Source organism: Cottoperca gobio, chromosome 9, assembly GCF_900634415.1.
Source record: "Cottoperca gobio chromosome 9, fCotGob3.1, whole genome shotgun sequence".
NCBI lineage: Eukaryota > Metazoa > Chordata > Actinopteri > Perciformes > Bovichtidae > Cottoperca > Cottoperca gobio.
In genome coordinates, this window is record NC_041363.1 from 7,138,089 (window position 1) to 7,161,091 (window position 23,003).

The following is a 23,003-nucleotide window of genomic DNA, read 5'->3' on the forward strand; positions in this document are numbered from 1 at the left end:
CTGCTTTCAAACCACCACACCATTATACATATGTACTCAGTGAACCTGAAAACTGAATAAATACTACCTGTAATGTTTTGGGAAAACCTTGTCAAAGAGCACTCATCTCTAATTGTAATGTTCGCTTGTTGTGGTGTTGTGTTGGATTGCTTTATTTTGAAGTATTGATCACCCCTATGTACAGACACAAGGAACATAATATGGGAAACACAGAAACTAAATGACCAATACAATACAAGTACAATGGTTCTATGTGAGTTGTGTTATTGCTGTGATCCCTATTCATCCCTTAAAATGACATCACTGGGAAGTTTCTATTGGCTGCTGATCCAAGCCACCCCTGCTGATGACATGTATCTGCAGGAGGAAGTTTGAGTCAGTGGAAAGAGGACACAGAGGTTTTAAAATGTTGCGATTCGGCACGTGTGTACAACAAACTCATAGTTCCTTTTAAGACGTTATTTTGTTTCAGATTTGGAAGTTGTGTTTCTTCTCATAACTGTGATAATTCGCACAGCAAACTGTAGACTAGCAGGGACTTCAATACAACTCGATCACAATCAAACAAGCTTCAAAACTCTTAGATAGGCAAGATAGCACGACATAACGAGGAGCAGGGTTCGGCGGGGTCGTCCTTCTTGTGCAATTCTTATCGACATGATTCTTGGTCAAACACTGACACACATGTGGCAGGATAATCCAGCAGTAAAATACCTGAAATCAGTAGGATATGTAGTGATGATACAAAAGGTGTCAGTTATTTGTGTCTTCCCGTAAATCACTGATCTGTGTACGTATAGCAACATCCACTGCAGGTGCAGTCTGTATAGCCACTGTTCCTCCAGGAAGATACAGGATGCCATGTCTTATCCAGTGAGTCCTGATAATGAGTCGATTGTACACTTATTACATATGCTGTATAAAAACAAGATATAAAAGAAGTACTACTATAATGTTATTAATATAGATCATATCAACATCACAGTGCAGCCGCTTATTAGAGAAACAATTCAATCTGAAAAGTCGCATTTACATCAAAAGAGCCCCTAAACAAATGTATAACGTGCAACAAACAAGTGAACATAATGCTAAACTTGAGATTGTTCTGTGGAAAAACTTTCATTCGAGGCAGATTATTATAATATTTAATAGTGTGGAGTACTGTAATTAAAACCTTCGGCCTCACATTTGGCTTAAGCTTTCCATAAAGTTCCCCTGCCAGGACAGTGGAGGAGAATGGGCCTCTGTTTTTCTCATGATGGTTCTTCAGCAGGTCTTTCTTCATGGCTGAACGTTTGAAGACTACCGATGCTTTGACCAAGACCAGCAGGATAGAAGTTAACACAACTGTTTTGCAGATGACATTTTGTTTTCCACGATTTGTAATAGTTTTGATCCCTTCTTGGGCTTTTAGATGATGTTGTTTAAAACAGAGAAAAAAAAGCATGCAATAATGATCTCAATCCTCTGTAAAGTAATATTCAAATGTTAATTAAAGTAAACTGTAAAGACACTACAGTGATGATTCATTTTTTGGAGAGGAGTAGGTCAATTTTTTTCTCTACAATCATTTTGTGGCGCTATATTGTGCGTTTGTGATACTACTGAATGAAGACCGCAAGTGTGTCTGTCTCTGTGTGTTTGTGTATATGTGTGTGTGTGTGTGTGTGTGAGAGAGAGAGATAGAGAGAGTGTGCATGTATTATTTTACATTCTTTCGTACCATAACTCAGGAACATACTGCCACATTGAGCATTTGACAGTGACGACATATTGAGAGAAATTTATTTCTTCATAGAAACAAAGAACGTCACAGTTTTAAAGGAAAGCTGAACATCTTTCAAGTGTATCTTAAAACATTACTCATAATGAAAGTTGGTTAAAGAAAAACAATCTAATATCATTGTTTATTTACTGTTTTGGGTTTTAGCTGTCTTTAACAAACACAATTTCCCATAAGCCCTAGCCAATCGTAGGCTAAACGTAATGGCTTGACAGAAGAGGCGAGTGCATGATGATCGAGTCGAGGGCTCGCTGTTAGAGGTTTTTAGACGGCAGAGATTACAACTTCAAGGTTGAATAAATGACTTAAAAAGAGAGCGTTGGTGAGTTTTATGGATAAAGACAATACCAAGCTATAAGGACCTAAATCCCCACACTGCCATGCTTCATGGAAGTTGTAGTTATTTATCTGTGCCTGTCTGTAAAACAAACAAAGTCATGCAAAAAATAAAACAATGGACAAAAGTTTGTTTTATTTATTTATTCATTTGAAATTTCATTTGTAGGACTATGTTATTTTCAATTTCCAGCAGCTATGCTTCTTGCTTGGTCATGTGTTACAACCAACAAAACAGACAGTGTGTCCTGTGAGAGGGATCACATCTGCAGGTCTCTCTCTCTCCCTCCAAGAAGATACTTCAGACCTTTAGACTCCATCACTTCCCTACTGCAGAATAAACGTCACACAGTTCATCTGGGTTGCCCTTCTTGTGCACAATGTATTCACAAGCCTGCGAATTAAAAACTTTCTCACAGTCGTCAGGGAACCCTCTGGGGGTTGAAAACCTGCAAATACACAATCAAGAGTAGAATATATAAGAACAGTGATCTATTAAGTTTCTCCCCATTTAAAAATCAGAAATGTTGTGATCTGTGTACTTACCCAGCGCAACACCCAGTGCAACTACAGTCATAACATTTACTGTTTCTCCAATGAAGATCCTATTTCATGCCACTTCTTATCCACATCGTCCTGACAATGGGTCGCATCTAAAAAAAGTGTTCAACATTTTTCAAAACTCACGTTTATTTAACATAAATATACTGTATTTCTGTGAGTATTTTTATTTTTTATTTTACCTGCTAGCAAATTCTTAACGTAACATTGACTGTTTGATAGTGAAGCCAGAGCACAAAGCAGCAAAGCCACAGCCAAATATTTCTTCACGGGGGAAAAAAACAGAAACAAACATCACAGTTTTAACATTTGATCTCAGCATGTTAAATTCACATATATATCATGTATAGCATGTATTCGGCAAAAAGCAGGGGAAACCTCTAGGTAGTAACAGTGTATAATCTGTGTTTTAGAGATATTATACATTCATCTGAGATTAATTATTCTTTAAAATGTTGTCAACAACTATTTTCACCTCCATGATTTAGGCTATACTGTATCCTGTCAAAACACAAAAGCAGCTACCAACAAACAATTGTAACCAGACTTTCTGGATTAAGTTCTGAAATCAACTCACCATAGTGGCAGTCAAACGTGTCCGGTTTGTGCTGTGTTTAGGTAAGATGTTAAACATAAACTGTATTTTGAATGAAGGGCTCTGTCTTTTGAACTGTGTCTGAAGTGAACTTTGGAATTAAAAAAGAGGAGGGTCAGTTTACTGGAAGAGTTCACCACTGTCTGTATTTGTCTTAAACCAACAAAACAAACTACAAAAAGAAACATACAGACAAATATATATATTTTAATTTAGCCTTGTTCATGTTAATTTTAAGATTTGGAAAAAAACAGGTCGACATTACTTATACTTGACTTATTCTTGCAGAGAACCTTAAATTGTTTTTACTTGACTGGTGTTGTTGATGAGATTCCTGTTAAGCTAAGTTTGAGCATGGAAATGAAAGTTTGGCTGAATTTTGGTGTGGTGGTATGTGAGATGTGAAAATGATTGCAGATTTTAAGAAGATTTAAAGATGATCACATCTCAGCATCTTATAGGGCAAGGTAGAACGTGACTGAAATACTCTCCTCTCATCCTCTGTCTCTTCTCTTCCTACAACTTTCTTTTCCGGCTTTTTTTCCAATTCATTCCAGCTCAGTTTGCTGCTTTTATGAAACAAAACATGCTTGTGAGGAAAAATCTTCCTCCTGGCACCCCTCCTTGCATTTTTGGTAAGTGTCTCTCCCTCTTCCTTTCTCTTTCCTCTTTGTCTTTTCACTTCTTTCCTTGTTTCCATTGGCCTCATTTTATATGAATGTCACACACTGAAATGCTGCACTGGCTTCTCACTAAACACCCAAAGTCATGCTTTGAACTTTACATTTCTTAAACTGAGAATAGTACATTTTATATTACTTAACATTTTGCAAAGCAGGTTTGTACTACAGACAGACAGTACTATTTAACAGAGGTTACAGAGGAATACAATGATTCCCCTCAGCAGTCTGGTCAATGTCTTTGTTTGTTTGTGTGGTGCAGTGCCAGTGACCAGTGATCAGATGGAGTGCCTGGACAGAGATGAACTGAGGTCCCATGGCAAGAGGAGGCAGGCGCCTAGTCCTACGCCAAGCAAAGCCTCCAAGAGAGCCAAGATCAAGGTCACCATTGTTTCCCAAAGCGAGTCAGCAAGGGGCACCATCAGCCCTGCGGCACATGAAGGTGCAAAACCTCTGTTTTCTTTAAACATTGAAAAAACAGCTTGTGGATTGATGAAATCAGTAGTTATCAGCTCTCCTTCATACAGATCTCTAGATGGAGTGATGAGAGAAAAATGTTTTTGTTTGGTGTACAGAATTGCTAAAGTGAAAGTTGGACATTTGAAAACCCTTTTATTCCTAACAAAGTATTGTACCTATAATGCATGACTACCTAGTTACAGGTCATTTAGCGGACGCTCTTATCCAGAGCGACTTACAGTGAACTAACTGCAAGGACAGTCTCCATGGAGCAACTCAGGGTTAAGAACCTTGCTCAGGGGTACAATGTTGTACTTGGTTTCCTAAATAACAAAAGTAGTCATGTGTCCTTCCGTGTTGAAGCTTCGAAGCGCATGTCGAGTAATCCAGGAAGATTTTTGTGAAGTGCACATCGATGCTTGTGTTGATGGCGTATGTGATGCCTTTCGAAGCCTCGCGAACCTGCCGTACCACGTGGATGATTCAGGAACTGAAAATGCGGGTTTGGCGTGCGATTCGAAATATAAGGGGGAGCAAACCGCAATTGACCCCCCTCACTATTTGTGGACTTTATTGCGCGTATGTCTGCAATCTATTTGAGCTTCTTTTTTTTGCGATGCAAGAAAGAGGAGATTTTCCCCTGTCTGGGAACATTTTGAGCTGGTCTCACCTAATTAGGTATGCACATAGTAATCATAACTAGCGTAATATACTGTAAATAAATGTGACAACACAGCGTATCCCTTCTTCTTCTTTTTGTTTTTATATCTTTGAGAGGAAATGACTGCTAGTTTCCAGATTATGACATGTAAATGTATATATTTTAATTGAACAATAACCCTATGTCAGCAAAGCTCAGATCAGAGTCTGTTTGGAAGTTGATCAGTCATGTTACTGTTGGAATCAGTTTATCCATCAGGCGTATGTGGTTTATATATTTTTCACTCATATCTTATGGAGTCCTCTCTAGGAACCATCACCTCACCGTGGTGGAGAGGTTTGTGTGTCCCTATGAACCTGAGAGCTGTGTAGGGTAGGGTCTCCCAAGGCAAATTGGTCTCAGGCGAGGGGCCACACTAAGAATGGTTCAAAACGACCTCATGAAAAAAAAGGAAAGAGAAGGAGAGACCCTGCCTGGAGGAAGCCCGGGGCCCCCGTCTGGAGCCAGGCCCAGAGGGAGGGCCCGGCAGCGAACGCCTGGTGGCCAGGTTTGCCACGGAGCCCGGTCGGGTACAGCCCGAAGAAGCTACGTGGTGCCTCCCATCCATCCATCCATCCATTCCATATTAGTTGGAATAAAAGACTCATCTTTGATTTGTTGAATTACGCAAATGCAGTTAAATCTAAAGCATTAATTTAGTTTTTGAAATTTTACAAGGCATTTGAAACAAAAGTTGTCAATTAATATTGTAAATGACAGATTTTTTTTGGATTGTTATATATCCTACACGTATTGGAGCTTGGAGACTCAGTTTTGTGAAGCTTCTGATTCAGTCTACTCCTTTAACCTTAAAGATATTATTTGTTACTTGATGATCCGGATGATGGTGTTTGTGAATATCTTATTAATTTCATTATTCTTTATGCTAATTTTCACCTTTTCTCCTAGAACTGAATTCTGGAACACAATTATCCAGTTTATATTTACGTTTTATTTTATTTTCATCCCTTATTTAGTTTTTATATATTTGTATAGGCTACTTGTTTTGTTGTTATCAGCCCTCCTGTGCTGTGCAGTGCCTACTGCGCCTGAGGTTCAATGTAAAACATATTTTGCTAAATAAAGTTTTGTGTAAAAATAAAAAATGGAGGGAAGAAAAACTAATAAACTGTGGAACATTTTAATGTTTACGTTGATAACTGTGAAAAGAAACCTTGAAGGCAACAGCAACCTCGTTAACGCTGTTCTTTGAAAGCAGTTACCATGACCACAGCCGACAACAGGGAGCCAACTAAACGCAACAACAGGTTTGTGTCCGATGAGATACAATTTCAGGAGGTACAGTGGGCAGAGTTAATTATTATATAATGTAAATATGATATATATAATAATAATATATATATAATTCTAAACAAAATAGTGATTTTAAAATGATTTTATTACCTGCTCCAGTGTCTATGATCCGAACTGCGTCCATAGCAATGGTTTGTTATTCAAATAACCGAGCGTTGAATACGTATTTAAATCACAGCTTTATTATTTGTATCATAAATCTGCGGGGAAACAACAACAAGTGGTTTTACAGGGCATGTGTTATATGCAGGATTTTGTTTCTTGTTGCCAGCCAACCAGTAGAGACTCAGGTAAAAGCACAACTGGTCATTTTTATATTTTGTTTTTCTCTAATGAAGAGCAGGTGAGAGATTGTGAAGATGGACAAGGCCAAAGCAAATAATCGACATCTTAAACAGCTTGAACAAAACCTTGAGAAAAATGTTAGCATCTTTGAACAGTCCCTCAAGAAGATTGAGAAGAAATATGTGGATGCCCGAATACTGTAAGCATTATTGGATTCTTTGTAATTGTAATTTAAGATTAAATGAACTATGTATATTTTTCGAATATTGTAATAATTGTAATGTTGTCTTTGTTGTCAGTTTTGAAAAAGGCAAGGAGAAGAATTTTGCCATTGAGAAGTTAACTGATGAAATAGGGACCATTAAAGGTAGCATTATGATAAGATTGTAAATTTAGCATAAATACAGTATGTGCATATACTCCATGTTGTATATGCATACAGTGATTAACTACTAGGTCAGGGGTCGGGAACCTTTTTGGCATGGAGAGCCATAAAAGCCAAATATTTTTAAATGTATTTCCTTGAGAGGCATATATTTAATAAAATTGAGTTTTAAGTAAATCACGTCTCCGAGTAATGAAACTGTCCCGGGACAAACTGACGGAGCCTGCGATGGACGGAGGAAGCTCTGGAGATGGAACATGTAATAAGCACCGTAACACATACAGGAAACTTTATAAGAGACAATGTAAGTCTTTCCCTGAGGAGATACATGGAGAACATGGCGGTGCGATGGCTGAGTCGAGGGAAAGTGCTGAATAGATTTTTTATTTATTGGAAGCAAAGGGAAACACACCACAGATCTCTGGGACGATGTGAGCTGGCCTGTTTGCGCGACATAATGAAGCATCTCACTGTTAAACCTGCAGCTTCAGGGCCGTGTGATCACGGACATGTATGATGCAGTGACAGATTTCCAAGCCGAGCTGCCTGTGGGAGACTCTGATGCAGAAGGAAACTTTGGTCACTACGTGTTTCCAAACACTGACAAACCATCTCCACCGCTGTGTTCCCGACTGCGCATGAACTGCTCAGCAATCCGTTTGCAGTTGACGTGGAAACAGCACGTGTGAACATCCAAATGGAGCTGATTGACCTCCAGCGTTATGACACACTCAAGGCAAAGTCTGACTCTATGGGCGCTGCACAGTTTCCAAGCTTCACCCCCGAAACGATGCTTTAATGTTGGCCCTCTCTGTGATTGAGTCTACTGCTTGCTTTGCGCAGTTTCTCCTCCGCCCCCTACACACACACACACTCACACTCACACACACACACACGTGCGCACATAGTTACAGTCAGAGACGGAGCGGAGGAAAGGAGAGGGGAGAACTAAAACAAAATCCGCTGCTAAATGTTTTTACTTTAAATGACACAGTATAATTATATATTGCTTGTTAATCATGTTAAAAAATGTCAGCTCAAAATTGTCTGCAAGCCATATCGCGTCATCGAAAGAGCCATATATGGCTCGCGAGCCATAGGTTCCTGACCCCTATAAATAAATGTAAGCTGTTTTCCAAGTATATATCTGCAATGAACATGGATCAAAACCTAGTCTTTCGTCTTCATAGTGAACTCGTCAAGGTTGAGGACGTCCTGAATAAATATAAAAGATACAAGAACATTCTGTTCAAGCTGTCATCTCCGGAGTGGCAGGAGGCCCAGGAGGCAGAGGCTTTGAAAGCTAAAGTCCTGTCTGACGGAGACGCCCAGGATGAGCAGAACAGGCCTCAGGAGTCATCAGTTTGGAAGGGTAAGGTGTTTAAACCGAGTGAATGAATATAAAGTACAGTATAACTGCCAGGGTGAGGTTTGTTAATCCCCTGATTATATCAGAGCTGATTACAGGTTCGGAAAGAGGTTTGGAGTCCAGTCCAGCTGGAGTACTGCCTTCCACCACGTTGTCCTCAGCCCACAACGACACACTGTAAGGAGACGCCAACACTCTCACATCCATGACGATGACTGTTCTGCTGCACATCAAGTATTTGTCTTGTAAATTCATGTACTCTGATGCAGTGCATGGGTTTTTATTTGAACATCGTTTCACATTTTCAATTAATTTTCTTTCTGTTGATAAGTTCTATTATGTGTGGTGCTGCTGTTTTATAAAGCTATACAGAAAACCATCTATTAAATGACTCACCTCACACATATCATTACATCTTAATCTCTCTCGAGCCCAAACTCTGTCTTTGGCCTTTCAGGGTCACACATTGTAAACTGGATAGCGAGAGCTCAGAATATAAGGTCAGTGTTCCTGAAGCACCACCTCTTTTTGCCTTGAGTGTTTATTTGCAATGCTCACAGTGTGGTGTCACTATCCCCCCTACTGCAGGAGAAGCTGGAGCTCTACTTCTCTGATCCCCAGCAACTACTGGATCTGATGATGGAGCTGACAGAGCAGAACCTGTCACTGCTTCAGAACTCGACCAGATTTGATGAGACACTGTTACTGTTACGGCAGGCCATGGAGACCACCTCTAAGAAAATGTAAGCATCATATTTATCCAAAAGGCTAGTTTTAATCAAGACAAAAGGCAGACACAGCAGTAAGAAAAAGAGCAGAGGCTGCAGCATAAACAAAAAACAATCGTATAAAAAGTAAGTCAATAAAAGTGACAAATAACAATTGTAACTAGAAGATGCGTGTACCATGTAAAGCAAGCACTCAACCGAGGAAACACAACACACAAGACAACCAATACACTTGAAAAACGTAAAATACTACAAACTTGTGACAATAAACTCATGCCATGCCAACTCCTCTCTGTACATAGGAAAGAGGATGATGAGAAGCTTACAGTGCAGGTAAATGACATGAAGGACAGTATCGACGAAGAGAAGGAGAGAGCGGCCACGCTCAAGAAGAAGGTTCAGCTCCATGACTCATTACAAACCGACGACCAGGTAAGGAAACAGAATGTACTCTACGTATAGCTACAACATCATCCTATTTCAAATCTAAAAGCTTCACTTTAAAAATAATCTAAAGTGGCATCCTTAAACTGCACCCGGTTTTGACCAGATGTTTTATGGTGCATTCTGTCTCTTCTCATCACTTTCTCCTCACCACTCTTTCATCTATGCACCCGCTTCTCCTTGGTTACAGGATGCTATGTTGGATGCTCTTGGTGTGAAGGTGACAGAAGTGCATCGCTGCTTCATTGATAGCCGGTTGACCAACCTCAGCACCTTGGAGAAGCTGTCCAGTGTTGAATACCGTATGTCTTTATTGCTCCAGCTCGTTGAGAGCATCCCTGAGGAAAACTTGGAGACACTGAGGCAGATCAAGGACAGTGAGAGAAGGAGCAGGTTTGTGTCTCTGAGCAGCTGAGTAGGCCTCTAGTTTAAAGGTGTTAGATATTCATGTTTAGATAAGTCTATTGTTCATTACAGTACTTATTGCATAGCTTAGAGCACATAGGAATTCATATATGTTCTAAATGTTGTGTTTTTGTTCACCGCAGTTCACAGTTTTTGAGGCAAACTTAGCTTATGCTTCCACTGAACAAAAGTGCAGAAACAAATGGGAAGAAAATTCAAATGAGCTTATTATTATTATGTATGTTGCAGGTCAGCCAGTCAGTCCCTCAAGTAATATATAAAATGGTTTAACAACATGTTTGCGCTGCTAATCGTATTTTTTATAATCAAATGTTCACGCACATTTTCAAAAGATGATTCAATACATGTGTGTATCATGTATGAGGTAATAATAGTGTGTTGACAGCAGAATAGTACATTTCAGACTGCATTTTCTCTCTGCATTGATAAAAATACAATGTACAGTGTAGAGTTATGGTAATGTCGGAGCTCTGGATAGAGATCTGATAGAGAGCCTGATACATGAAAACCCCTTCTCTTCCTGCTTGCGATATCATGTTACAGGCTGCGTGAAGAAAAGCTAAGACTGGAGATGGAGAAACAGAAAGAAAGGATGTTAAAGTTCCAGCAAAGATCTCTGGATGACACCAAAAAAATAGTGCGTCATTTACAAAATGGATAATGCCATATTGCGAATTTTGTAGTAGGTTTTATTAAAACATATCATTACCACACATCATAATATATTATTAATAAATAAATATCAACTTACATGGCATGTATAGCACCAGGTAAGATTTGGGAGAAATCTGCTGGAGTACATTACAGCTAATACAAATCATGTTTTTAACTGATCAGCTTCTTTACTGCTTTAACATTTATTCAAAGCAGCTACACAAACAAACCCAGGGGAGGAAGGCTAAAACTTCATCCTTTTTTCTCTTAGAGTGGAAGAAAGCTAATGCCCAGAAGCAGCCCTGTTGAGCAGAAGATCAAGGTCAGTGATGAAGACAACATACCTGCTGAAGAGGAACTACATGCCTACCTCTTCACCACTGAGGACATAGAGTAAAAAAGAAGACATAGTCCATGAAAAGTAAAACATGTAGGAAAAAAAGGAATACTACTGAAATATTACCACAAACACATTGTTTTGGTTAAAAATAAATAAAACAGTAAATAAACGTGCTCCTGTTCTGCATTGTATCAGAGGTGGGATCAAGTCATCAATACTTGAAATGGACAGGTGTGTCCCAAGTCCTAAACTTCAGGAACCAGTCATAAATCAGCCATGATGTATTCTTCGCTATATATATATATATATGTATATATATATATATATATATATATATATATATACACAGACACAGTGGGTTCAGAAAGTATTCAGACCCCTTCAATCAGTTTCTTATTTTTAATACATATGCAAAAATGTCTAAAATTCTGTTATCACTTTGTCATTATGGGGTATCGAGTGTAGATTGATGAGGGAAAAATGAATTTAAACAATTTTAGCATAACGCTGTAACTTTGAAGGGGTCTGAATACTTTCTGAACCCACTGTGTGTGTGTGTATATATATATATATATATATATATAAAATGTATTCATTACGGGCAACATTTTCACATTCTAGGTCACTGAAATGTTATGTCGTTGAAACTAGCTCTTTATGAGCTTTTCTGGATAGATTGACCGGATTTGCTAACAAACTTGTAAAGCGTGTAAATAAAAGGGTGCAGTTCTGTAATAAACAGACCCCTTCTCTGCATTCTGGAGACAACTAAACCCGGTGCTTTTATTGATATTGTGGACAAGGAAACATGACGAATACTGATTGCTTTAGATTCTCTGACACTCACAGCATGGCGTTTTAATTGGCCTGGCCACTTCATTGACTGTCAAAGGGACTGAAGTCATTTAATACCTCACATATCCTGTAATTCCCCAAATCAAAATAGTGCAATGATTTTCTGTTTCTTTTTCAAGGCATTCTATGGATAATCCATTTGATGATGAACCAATAGAATACATTTAAGAAGTGCTGCAGAGATCCAGACATATTTTGTATCAACAGAATGATATTCCACTAAATATTGGCATCACAAGAGAGTCTGGTGTTTAAGTGTTTCAAAATCCCACGGCACACACCATTTGGGAACCACTGCCCTAGTGCATACCTGTCAACATTGGAATTTCAAAATAAGGGACATTTTTTGGCGGACATATAATTTAAATGTAAACACATAAGGGACGGGTATAAGCCTATACATTCAGGAAATACATGTTTATTTAAAGTATGTATTACTTGTATCACAAATGAAGTCATTGACAGTATGTGTTGTGCCTCTTGGCGTGCGTGTGCAAAGCTAAAATCTGAATGGCACACTTTACAAAAAGCACGAGTTTGCCCGACTCTGCTTTTTATTAAATAAGGGAAGGTCTCCTCTCATTTGGCCAGGTACTTAGATAAAGTTTTAAATTATTTGGCAGGTTAAACAGCGTCTCCATCTATCTCCTGTTCACTGTGACTCTCATCCAGCTCTTTTCGTCTTCTTCTGTGTTATTGTTCCTGTTTTCTTCTTCTGTGTGTTTACTGGCGGATAACGTTTTTCAGCTCATGTTAAACATAATACTGCCATCTGCTTTACCGGAGGCCACTTTACACTTTTTTAAATTAGGCCTTGAAAGGTTAAAAATACGGGATAATTATGGGAAAATATTTAAACGGGAGGAAAACGGGATAGAAGGAAAATTACGGGATAATCCCGGGAAAAACGCGAGGGTTGGCAGGTATGCCCTAGTGTGATAACTTTCTGCACATAAGAGGGTACGTTTCTCTTCATAAATAGTTTCAGGTCTACAAATCATCTCGTCATAACGCTGCTCTCCAAGGGGCGTGACCGCGCCAACATAGACCAATGAGGAGAGGCTACACCCATATGAATAGAACTAGTCAAATTTTTGATGTGAATTTTGTACACTTCCTGCTATACCAACAGACAGCTAACTGGATCTTTATTGATTCAGCCTGTGATATACTTAAAACTCAATTTTATTAAATATATGGCTCTCAAGGAAATACATTTAAAAATATGTGGCTTTTATGGCTCTCCCAGGATCCCGGCCCCTGACCTAACACATAAAGTACCTTTTTAAGAACATAAGAAAAGACAGGTGAGTGGAATATTCAAGTTTAGCTCAGTCATTGAAGATAAATACAAAGCAGGATAACAAAAGACAAAAACATTTGACAGTGACGGCATATCAGTCGAGCCAGAAACAAAGAACGTCACAGTTTTAAAGGAAAGCTAAACATTTTTCAAGTGTATCTTAAAACATTACTCATAATGAAAGTTGGTTAAAAAACACAATCAAATACCATTGTTTAGTTACTGTTTTGGGTTTTAGCTGTCTTTAACAAACACAATTTCCCATAAGCCCTAGCCAATCGTAGGCTAAACGTAATGGCTTGACAGAAGAGGCGAGTGCATGATGATCGAGTCGAGGGCTCGCTGTTAGAGGTTTTTAGACGGCAGAGATTACAACTTCAAGGTTGAATAAATGACTTAAAAAGAGAGCGTTGGTGAGTTTTATGGATAAAGACAATACCAAGCTACAAGGACCAAAATCCCCACACTGCCATGCTTCATGGAAGTTGTAGTTATTTATCTGTGCCTGTCTGTAAAACAAACAAAGTCATGCAAAAAATAAAACAATGGACAAAAGTTTGTTTTATTTATTTATTCATTTGAAATTTCATTTGTAGGACTATGTTATTTTCAATTTCCAGCAGCTATGCTTCTTGCTTGGTCATGTGTTACAACCAACAAAACAGACAGTGTGTCCTGTGAGAGGGAATCACATCTGCAGGTCTCTCTCTCTCCCTCCAAGAAAGTAATTCAGACCTTTAGACTCCATCACTTCCCTTTGTAAACAATGTCACACGATAGATGTGGGTTGCCCTTCCTGTGCAAGAAGTATTCACAAGTCGACCAGTTAAAAGCTACCTCACAGTAGTCAGGGCAGAATTCGGGGACTAAATACCTGCAAATACACAATCAAGAGTAGAATATATAAGAACAGTGATCAATTAAGTTTCTCCCTATTTAAAATCAGAAATGTTGTGATCTGTGTACTTACGCAGGGCAACACTCAGTGCAACAACAGTCATAACATTTACTGTTTCTCCAATAAGATCCTATTTCATGCCACGTCTTATCCACATCGTCCTGACAATGGGTCGGATCTAAAAAACAAGTGGTAAACATTTTTCAAAACTCACGTTTATTTAACATAAATATACTGTATTTCTGTGAGTATTTTCATTACTTTGTTGATTTTTACTGGGTGGTAGATCCTTTTTGTAACATTGGGCGTTTGATAGTGAAGCCAGAGCACAAAGCAACAAAGCCACAGCCAAATATTTCTTCACGGGGGAAAAAAACAGAAACAAACATCACAGTTTTAACATTTGATCTCAGCATGTTAAATTCACATATATATCATGTATAGCATGTATTCGGCAAAAAGCAGGGGAAATCTCTAGGTAGTAACAGTGTATAATCTGTGTTTTAGAGATATTATACATTCATCTGAGATTAATTATTCTTTAAAATGTTGTCAATTTGACAACCATGGCTTGAGGTCCATGCAGTAAAATGATACAAAACTAATTATTATCACTTTTTATTCACTAGTAAACATCACATTTTATAACAACTATTTTCACCTCCATGATTTAGGCTATACTGTATCCTGTCAAAACACAAAAGCAGCTGCCAACAAACAATTGTAACCAGAATTTCAGGATTGAATTCTGAAATCAACTCACCATAGTGTCAGTCAAACGTGTCCGGTTTGTGCTATGTTTAGGTAAGATGTTAAACATAAACTGTATTTTGAATGAAGAGCTCTGTCTTTTAAACTGTGTCTGCAGTGAACTTTGGAATTAAATTAAATTAAGGTCAGGGTGGTCTGTTTAATGGAAGAGGTCAGCACAGTCTGTATTTTTCTTAACCCAACAAAACAAACAACAAAAATACAAAGAAATTGAATTAATTTTATTTCACTACCGACTACTGAAAATGTCTAAATACTTTAGTGCCATTGGGCATTTTTCATACTGTGGGAATCTGTATTTCCATTCTCAAACTGGGTCTAGATTTCAACAAACTACCGTTATTGTCAACCGTGGCACTAACTACTTCTTTAAAGTGGAAAAGAACATTTAGATTATGCATTTAAACAGCAACACACTCATGAATGAGATCATTTGCAGACATTACGTGCATTATTTGAAGGTAATAAATATTGAGTAAAATCATCCAGACTTGTAAATTGAAAATATATAAACATCACATCCATGCATTAACATTATAGAGACACAACTGTTCATATCACTGGTACATAAACAACGTAATACAAATAATAAGAAAATAAATACTAAATAAAGGTGAAACAAATTCAAATAGAATATATTTGTCAATATTTGCCTTATACAAAATGTCTTTATCGAAGAGTCTTATTGCTGAAGTTTCTGAAACTTGGTTTAGGGTCAGTCCATCACTTTTTCGTGGATGTGGAATTTTCCAATAAATACAATTAACTGGACAAAAAAAACAATACATTTTTCTATCCCATCACCTTCAAAAACATTTTTAAATGTCTTTATCTTGAGCTTCTTCTAAATCTTTCTAATGTCTTTTTTGCAGGATATATTCTATGCAAAACTTTAAAAGGAAACCTCCTTAACTTTATTGTTAAGACAAAAATGTTTCCCAACAAGCCAGCTTTTCTGCCAATTAATTTCCAAAGAATCTTCCTTGTGGAATTACAACTGTATGCAAAGTGTTTAATTGAACATTTGTTCTTGGTAACGTCAACTTCTGCAAGGAAATACTACTATTAAATGCATCGATCATTTAAACCTCTTTCATGAAGCTTTCCTCTTTCATCTCGTGATGGCGAGATGAAAGAGGAAAGCTTCATGAAGCATTGAAGCTTTCCATCCAATTGGTTCACTCATGGGCCAAAGCTTCATGGTGCTTAATTTGCTCTACTGTGCCATCAAGTGGACAATAAATGTAAAACCGGCAGAGTGATTATAATGGCATGGCTTTGGTGCGTGAAGCTTTGAATTTAATAAATGAATAAATGATGTTTGTGATGCCAAAGCATAAATTATGGACTTATTAATATGGTGTCTGTCAATGGCAGTGTCAAAAGGGAAAGTGGAAACAAATTGGGGAGAGGGCTGTAATGTGACTGTGCTTGTGTTACGTCAGCATAGATGAAATGTTATTGTTGTATCCAAGTTCTTTTGAACACAACAGACACTTCACCTTTTAAAATACCAGAAATTAGAAGAAAGACATTATAAGAAGGAATACGCTGTGTTGTCACATTTATTTACAGTAGCCTATATTGCGCTAGTTATTATTACTATGTAGTGATAGCAGTGCGATACTGAAGCTTCAATACGTGCTTCAAACCCTGAACTACAATTCCATAGAACCACTGCTTCAAAGCTTGCTTCAAATCACGTGACATATGACGTCCGAAGCAGTAACTGCTTGCTTGAATCAATCACCGGACTGGTTCACAGTCCAATCAGGTGATTCACTGGCACTGCCTCGTCTCAATTCTGACAGGTTGAGACAGTTTTGAATTTGAGCGTCTCAACACTTTATAACCGCAAATTTGTGGGTTGTTGTCGTAGCATGCGTGGTCTGCAGCACATCCAGGTAAGCAGCAAGCATAGCGAGGCTTAAGGATTCAATCATGGTAGTGTGTAACCACTGCGTCAGTTTGGTGTCCCAGCTCACACTGGCTAATGCATGCTGCACCTTCCTGGCACAGTTGTCCACAGCTATCCTCCGCAAGATTGGCTCATTGGAAGCCTAAAGGGAAACAAGACACACACACAGACACACACACACACACACACACACACACACACACACACACACACACACACACGATGACGCTTTAGCTTAACTTTAGAAATGTGGAACTCAATATAACTGGGTAGGTGCTTTTCAAATGTTGACACATACTGGAGTCCATATGCTCATTTAAAAAGGTAACAATAACTATGCATAAAAAATGCAGACCATAACATTTATTTGGGCCAATATTAAAGTAGTGTGTAGTCACTTTTTTATTATATCGTTATTCATTTAATACCAAACCCTGTGTTTAGACATTAAAATCTGTGCTTTTAGTGTTCAAAACGTACAGTCCTGGTTTGCAAGATATCTTCCCTGGCAATACGGATATGTTTACTCCCAACAGAGAACACTGTTTTGCAACAGCCTTTGAGAAATGGTTGCATTGATTTGTCGGGTGTATGACGGATGAATATCATTCACGTCCATATAAGACAATCCGATAAAGCAGTGACGTAAACTGTATAAACTATAGAGTCCAATCACTCATCGATGCACAATATATTTGGTTCAACAGTGCCTATGTTATCAAACAAGTGGGAAAGCATACACACTGTTGCAAATATAAACTAAGCATTGCCTGTGCACAAACTGATGATTTCAGAGAACAATAACAGTTTTGATCCAGCTCTTACAAATGGTGCTGAATTTACACAATGTCTTAAATGTAAAGATCTTGAGAATAGAATTAGATAAAATGAGCACAACTTACGGTTTCATTGGCCAGACGGGCTAGTCTTTCAGCTTGTAGAGCTTTAAGGACTTTGTTGAACAGTTTGTTCTGGACCACTGACCATCCAGTCCTGAAACAGAATAATGATACACTCAAAACGATGCACTGAGATACTTCCAATGATAACTTTTGGATAAACACAAGTGTCAAGCAGATAATTAATGAACAGTGGATGTTTGATTACTTGTTAACATGTTCCTCCCAGTCATCGGGGGGTGGAGGGCTCTCAGCAACCGTGCGAGCAAACAGAACATGTCGCTCACACTCCTTCATCACACTAAGAGCTTTCTGATTGTCATACAGAGGAACAGGTATCGGTGTGATGGTCTCTACATCCAACACAGACTCAGAGTCTCTGCAGACAACGAAAAGAATAGCAAGGCAGAAAAACAGTTTAGTGATTGATTTTATTTTACTGGAGGTAAGAAACAGAATGGGAAGCTGAGGTCAATGGCAAACTGTAGTCTGATATCTAGTTACAGATTATGGCAAGGATCTTTTTGACTCACAACAAGGCCTCAGGCTGGCTGAGTTCCAGAGTTCCACTTTCACTTTAAAGAAATAAAATTAATTCTATTTCTCTGTATTTTTGTTTTTGTTGTTTGTTTTGTTGGGTTAAGACAAATACAGACTGTGGTGACCTCTTCCATTAAACAGACCACCCCAACCTTAATTTAATTTAATTTAATTTAATTTAATTACAAAGTTCACTGCAGACACAGTTTAAAAGACAGAGCCCGTCATTCAAAATACAGTTTATGTTTAACATCTTACCTAAACACAGCACAAACCGGATACGTTTGACTGCCACTATGGTGAGTTGATTTCGACCACATTGAACATTAACTTGATCATTTTGATGAGGTATGACCGTGTTTACCAGAGTTGTCCTGACTGGGACTCCAAGTGAAAACACTTTAAGGTTCTCAAAAGGGGTCAATGTCGTACATAAACTGTGTTTACCAGAGTTGTCCTGACTGGGACTCCAAGTGAAAACACTTTATCCTGTAGATAAATAAGCACACAGCTCCTCTGGCACTGACAGGTCACTTACTCAGGCTGACCTTCTAAAGGTCACTGCAGACACAGTTTAAAAGACAGAGCCCTTCATTAATAATACAGTTTATTTTTAATAACTTCACTCCAAAAAAAATCAAGAAAAAGTCAAAGTATTGTCTTTCGGTTTTTTTTCAAATCTTTAAATTGACATGAACAAGGCTAAATGAAATAAATTCTTTTTGTCTTTTTATACAGACAGTGGTGACCTCTTACAGTAAACTGACCCTCCTCTTTTAATTCCAAAGATAACTGCAGACATAGATTAAAAGACGGAGCCCTTCATTCAAAATACAGTTTATTTTTAACATTTTACCGGACACGTTTGACTGCTACTATGGTGAGTTTATTTTCAGAACCCAATCCAGATATTATGGTTACAATTGTTTGTTGGTAGCTGCTTTTGTGTTTTGACAGGATACAGTATAGTCTAAATCAAGGAGGTGAAAATAATTGTTATAAAATGTAATGTTTACTAGTGAATAAAAGTGCTAATAATTAGTTTTGTATCATTTTACTCCACGGACCTCAAGTCATGGTTGTGAAATTGGCAACATGTTACAGAATAATTAATCTCAGATGAATGTATAATATCTCTAAAACACAGATAATATCAGAAATCAGAAATTCTTTATTCGTCCCACAACGGGGAAATGTACCTTGTTACAGCAAAAGAACAAATGAAGTAAAGTGACGAGTAGCCTACACAGTAGTTAAAAAGAATAAAATAGAATTGTAACGTCCCGTCATGTGTGTTAATGTATTTGTTATATGTTTCATGTTTAGTTTAGAGTCTATGTTTAGATGTAGGTTTAGTCTTGTCTCATTGTTCACTTAAATTACAGTCACTCATGTCTAGTCTCGTCATGTACTGTCTGTCATTGCACTTCCTGTTTTATTTTGTACACACACGAGGTAATGGGAACAATAAAACAGACGGGAAAACTCAAACAGGAAGTGCTCTGAAACGTGAGGGAAAGGTAATTACAAAATAAAACAGGAAGTGCAATGACAGACAGTGCATGACAAGACTGTATGAGCATGAGTGACTGTAACATACAGTAACAGTGACTGTAACATACATCTAAACATAGACTCTAAATGAAGCATGAAGCATATTAAATAAATGCATTAACACACATGATGGGACGTTACAATTCTATTTTATTCTATTTAACTACTGTGTACTCGTCACTTTACTTCATTTGTTCTTTTGCTGTAACAAGGTACATTTCTCCGTTGTGGGACGAATAAAGGATTTCTGATTTCTGATATTATCTGTGTTTTAGAGATATTATACATTCATCTGAGATTAATTATTCTGTAACATGTTGCCAATTTGACAACCATGACTTGAGGTCCATGCAGTAAAATGATACAAAACTAATTATTATCACTTTTATTCACTAGTAAACATCACATTTTATAACAACTATTTTCACCTCCATGATTTAGGCTATACTGTATCCTGTCAAAACACAGAAGCAGCTGCCAACAAACAATTGTAACCAGACTTTCAGGATTAAGTTCTGAAATCAGTCAAACGTGTCTGGTTTGTACTGTGTTTAGGTAAGATGTTAAACAAACTGTATTTTGAAAGTAGGGCTCTGTGTTTTAAAGGGGTCAGTTTACTGTAAGAGGTCACCACTGTCTGTATTTGTCTTAATCCAACAAAAAGAATTACAAAAAGAAACGTACAGACGAATATAATTTATTTAATTTAGTCTAGTCCATGTTAATTTTAAGATTTGAAAAAAAACGGAAGACAATACTTATACTTGACTTTTTTTGGAATGAAAATGTCTAAGATGTAAAAAATAAACTGTATTATTAATGAAGGGCTCTGTCTTTTAAACTGTGTCTGCAGTGACCTTTGGGAGGTCAGCCTGAGTAAGTGACCTGTCAGTGCCAGAGGAGCTGTGTGCTTATTTATCTACAGGATAAAGTGTTTTCACTTGGAGTCCCAGTCAGGACAACTCTGGTAAACACGGTTTATGTATGACATTGACACCTTTTGAGAACCTTAAATTGTTTTCACTTGACTGTTGTTGTTGATGAGATTCCTGTTAAGCTACGTTTGAGCATGGAAATTAAAGTTTTACTTGCAAATACATCATGTATATCCCCCGGTTAACTGCTATGACATTAAAGGAAGCATATCACACCTCATCAATATGATCAAGTTAATCTGCAGACAAAGAAAACAATAGCAAGGCAGAAAAACAGTTTAGTGATTGATTTTATTTTACTGGAGGTAAGAAACAGAATGGGAAGCTGATGTCAATGGCAAACTGTAGTCTGATATCTAGTTACAGATTATGACAAGGATCTTTTTGACTCACAACAAGGCTTCAGGCTGGCTGAGTTCCAGAGTTCCACTTTCACTTTAAAGAAGTAGTTAGTGCCACGGTTGACAATAACGGTAGTTTGTTGAAATCTAGACCCAGTTTGAGAATGGAAATACAGATTTATAATAGGTAGTTAAATAAAATTAATTCTATTTCTCTGTATTTTTGTTTTTGTTGTTTGTTTTGTTGGGTTAAGACAAATACAGACTGTGCTGACCTCTTCCATTAAACAGACCACCCCAACCTTAATTTAATTTAATTCCAAAGTTCACTGCAGACAATTTAAAAGACAAAGCCCTTCATTCAAAATACAGTTTATGTTTAACATCTTACCTAAACACAGCACAAACCGGACACGTTTGACTGCCACTATGGTGAGTTGATTTCAGAACTTAATCCAGAAATTCTGGTTACAATTGTGTGTTGGTAGCTGCTTTTGTGTTTTGACAGGATACAGTATAGCCTAAATCATGGAGGTGAAAATAGTTGTTATAAAATGTGATGTTTACTAGTGAATAAAAAGTGATAATAATTAGTTTTGTATAATTTTACTGCATGGACCTCAAATTGACAACATTTTAAAGAATAATTAATCTCAGATGAATGTATAATATCTCTAAAACACAGATTATACACTGTTACTACCTAGAGGTTTCCCCTGCTTTTTGCTGAATACATGCTGGTGTGGGCGTGCGTATAAACGAGGAGACGGTAGACAAGATGTCAAGTCAAAACGTTTACTTCCTAACAACAACAACAACAACAGTGATACAGCGGCAGTGGTAAATGATCCCTCCACAACAGTCACCACAGGTGAATTTATTTATATTCACCGGTACATTTCTCACTTCCGCTAACTCCTCCCATTACCCAGAAAGCTCCTCGGTCTTAAAGGAGACGTACCCCCTCTCCTGTGTTCCGTGAATGTCTATGTCCCAAGTGGGTCACCACACTGGGATATATATGTGAATTTTGAAAAATGTTTACCACTATTATTTAGGTCCGACCCATTGTCTGGACCAAGTGGATTGGACGTGGCATGAAATAGGATCTTATTGGAGAAACAGTGAATGTATGCAATGTAGTTGCACTGGGTGTTGCGCAGCATAAGTACACAGATTACAGCATTTCTGTTTTTAAATGGGGAGAAACTTAATTGATCACTACTCTTGTGTATTTGCAGGTATTCAATACTCAATTTGTACCCTGACGACTGTGAGGCAGTTATTGACTTGAAGGGTTGTGATTTCATTGTGCGCAAGAAGGTGAACCCAAATGTACGGTGTGACATTTATTCTGCAGTAGGGAAGTGATGGAGTCGTCTGAAGGTCTGAAGTATCTTCTTGGAGGGAGAGAGAGAGACCTGCAGATGTGATCCCTCTCACAGGACACACTGTCTGTTTTGTTGGTTGTAACACATGACCAAGCAAGAAGCATAGCTGCTGGAAATTGAACATAACATAGTCCTACAAATGAAATTTCAAAATAAATACACAAAACAAACTTTTGTCCATTGTTTTATTTTTTGCATGACTTTGTTTGTTTTACAGACAGGCACAGATAAATAACTACAACTTCCATGAAGCATGGCAGTGTGGGGATTTAAGTCCTTGTAGCTTGGTATTGTCTTTATCCATAAAACTCACCAACGCTCTCTTTTTAAGTCATTTATTCAACCTTGAAGTTGTAATCTCTGCCGTCTAAAAACCTCTAACAGCGAGCCCTCGACTCGATCATCATGCACTCGCCTCTTCTGTCAAGCCATTACGTTTATCAAGATCAAGACGACCACATTGAACATTAACTTGATAACATTTTGATGAGGTGTGATATGTTTCCTTTAATGTCATAGCAGTTAACCGGGGGATATAC

At 37.8% G+C, this 23,003-nt stretch overlaps 2 protein-coding genes across 2 annotated transcripts; one reads left to right on the forward strand and one right to left on the reverse strand.

Annotated features, from left to right (window-relative positions):
• Positions 1-6,787: 6,787 nt before the first annotated feature.
• LOC115013628 (cilia- and flagella-associated protein 100-like) lies at positions 6,788-11,138 on the forward strand. Its single transcript, XM_029440066.1, has 10 exons — positions 6,788-6,912; positions 7,013-7,080; positions 8,273-8,460; positions 8,556-8,644; positions 8,925-8,967; positions 9,056-9,210; positions 9,498-9,627; positions 9,830-10,032; positions 10,609-10,702; positions 10,991-11,138. Exons 1-10 carry the CDS (start codon positions 6,788-6,790, stop codon positions 11,114-11,116), a joined length of 1,221 nt encoding a protein of 406 aa, XP_029295926.1. The 3' UTR covers positions 11,117-11,138.
• Positions 11,139-13,964: 2,826 nt separating this feature from the next.
• On the reverse strand, positions 13,965-21,138 carry LOC115013629 (KAT8 regulatory NSL complex subunit 3-like). Its single transcript, XM_029440069.1, has 5 exons — positions 21,126-21,138; positions 17,912-18,082; positions 17,707-17,797; positions 16,771-16,946; positions 13,965-14,091 (listed from the first exon to the last, which is right to left on the reverse strand). Exons 2-5 carry the CDS (start codon positions 17,998-18,000, stop codon positions 13,965-13,967), a joined length of 483 nt encoding a protein of 160 aa, XP_029295929.1. The 5' UTR covers positions 18,001-18,082; positions 21,126-21,138.
• Between the last annotated feature and the right edge of the window lie 1,865 nt (positions 21,139-23,003).

Bases quoted from the DNA above. Each gene is read 5' to 3' on its own strand.
- LOC115013628 (XM_029440066.1), top strand. From the start codon at position 6,788: ATGGACAAGGCCAAAGCAAATAATCGACATCTTAAACAGCTTGAACAA. The intron at 7,081-8,272 runs GTAGCATTATGA...ATCAAAACCTAG, and splicing joins TGAAATAGGGACCATTAAAG to TCTTTCGTCTTCATAGTGAA. The intron at 8,645-8,924 runs GTAAGGAGACGC...TTGGCCTTTCAG, and splicing joins TCAGCCCACAACGACACACT to GGTCACACATTGTAAACTGG.
- LOC115013629 (XM_029440069.1), bottom strand. From the start codon at position 18,000: ATGAAGGAGTGTGAGCGACATGTTCTGTTTGCTCGCACGGTTGCTGAG. The intron at 17,798-17,911 runs GTAATCAAACAT...ATTCTGTTTCAG, and splicing joins TGGGAGGAACATGTTAACAA to GACTGGATGGTCAGTGGTCC. The intron at 16,947-17,706 runs GTAAGTTGTGCT...GTTTCCCTTTAG, and splicing joins CCCGTCTGGCCAATGAAACC to GCTTCCAATGAGCCAATCTT.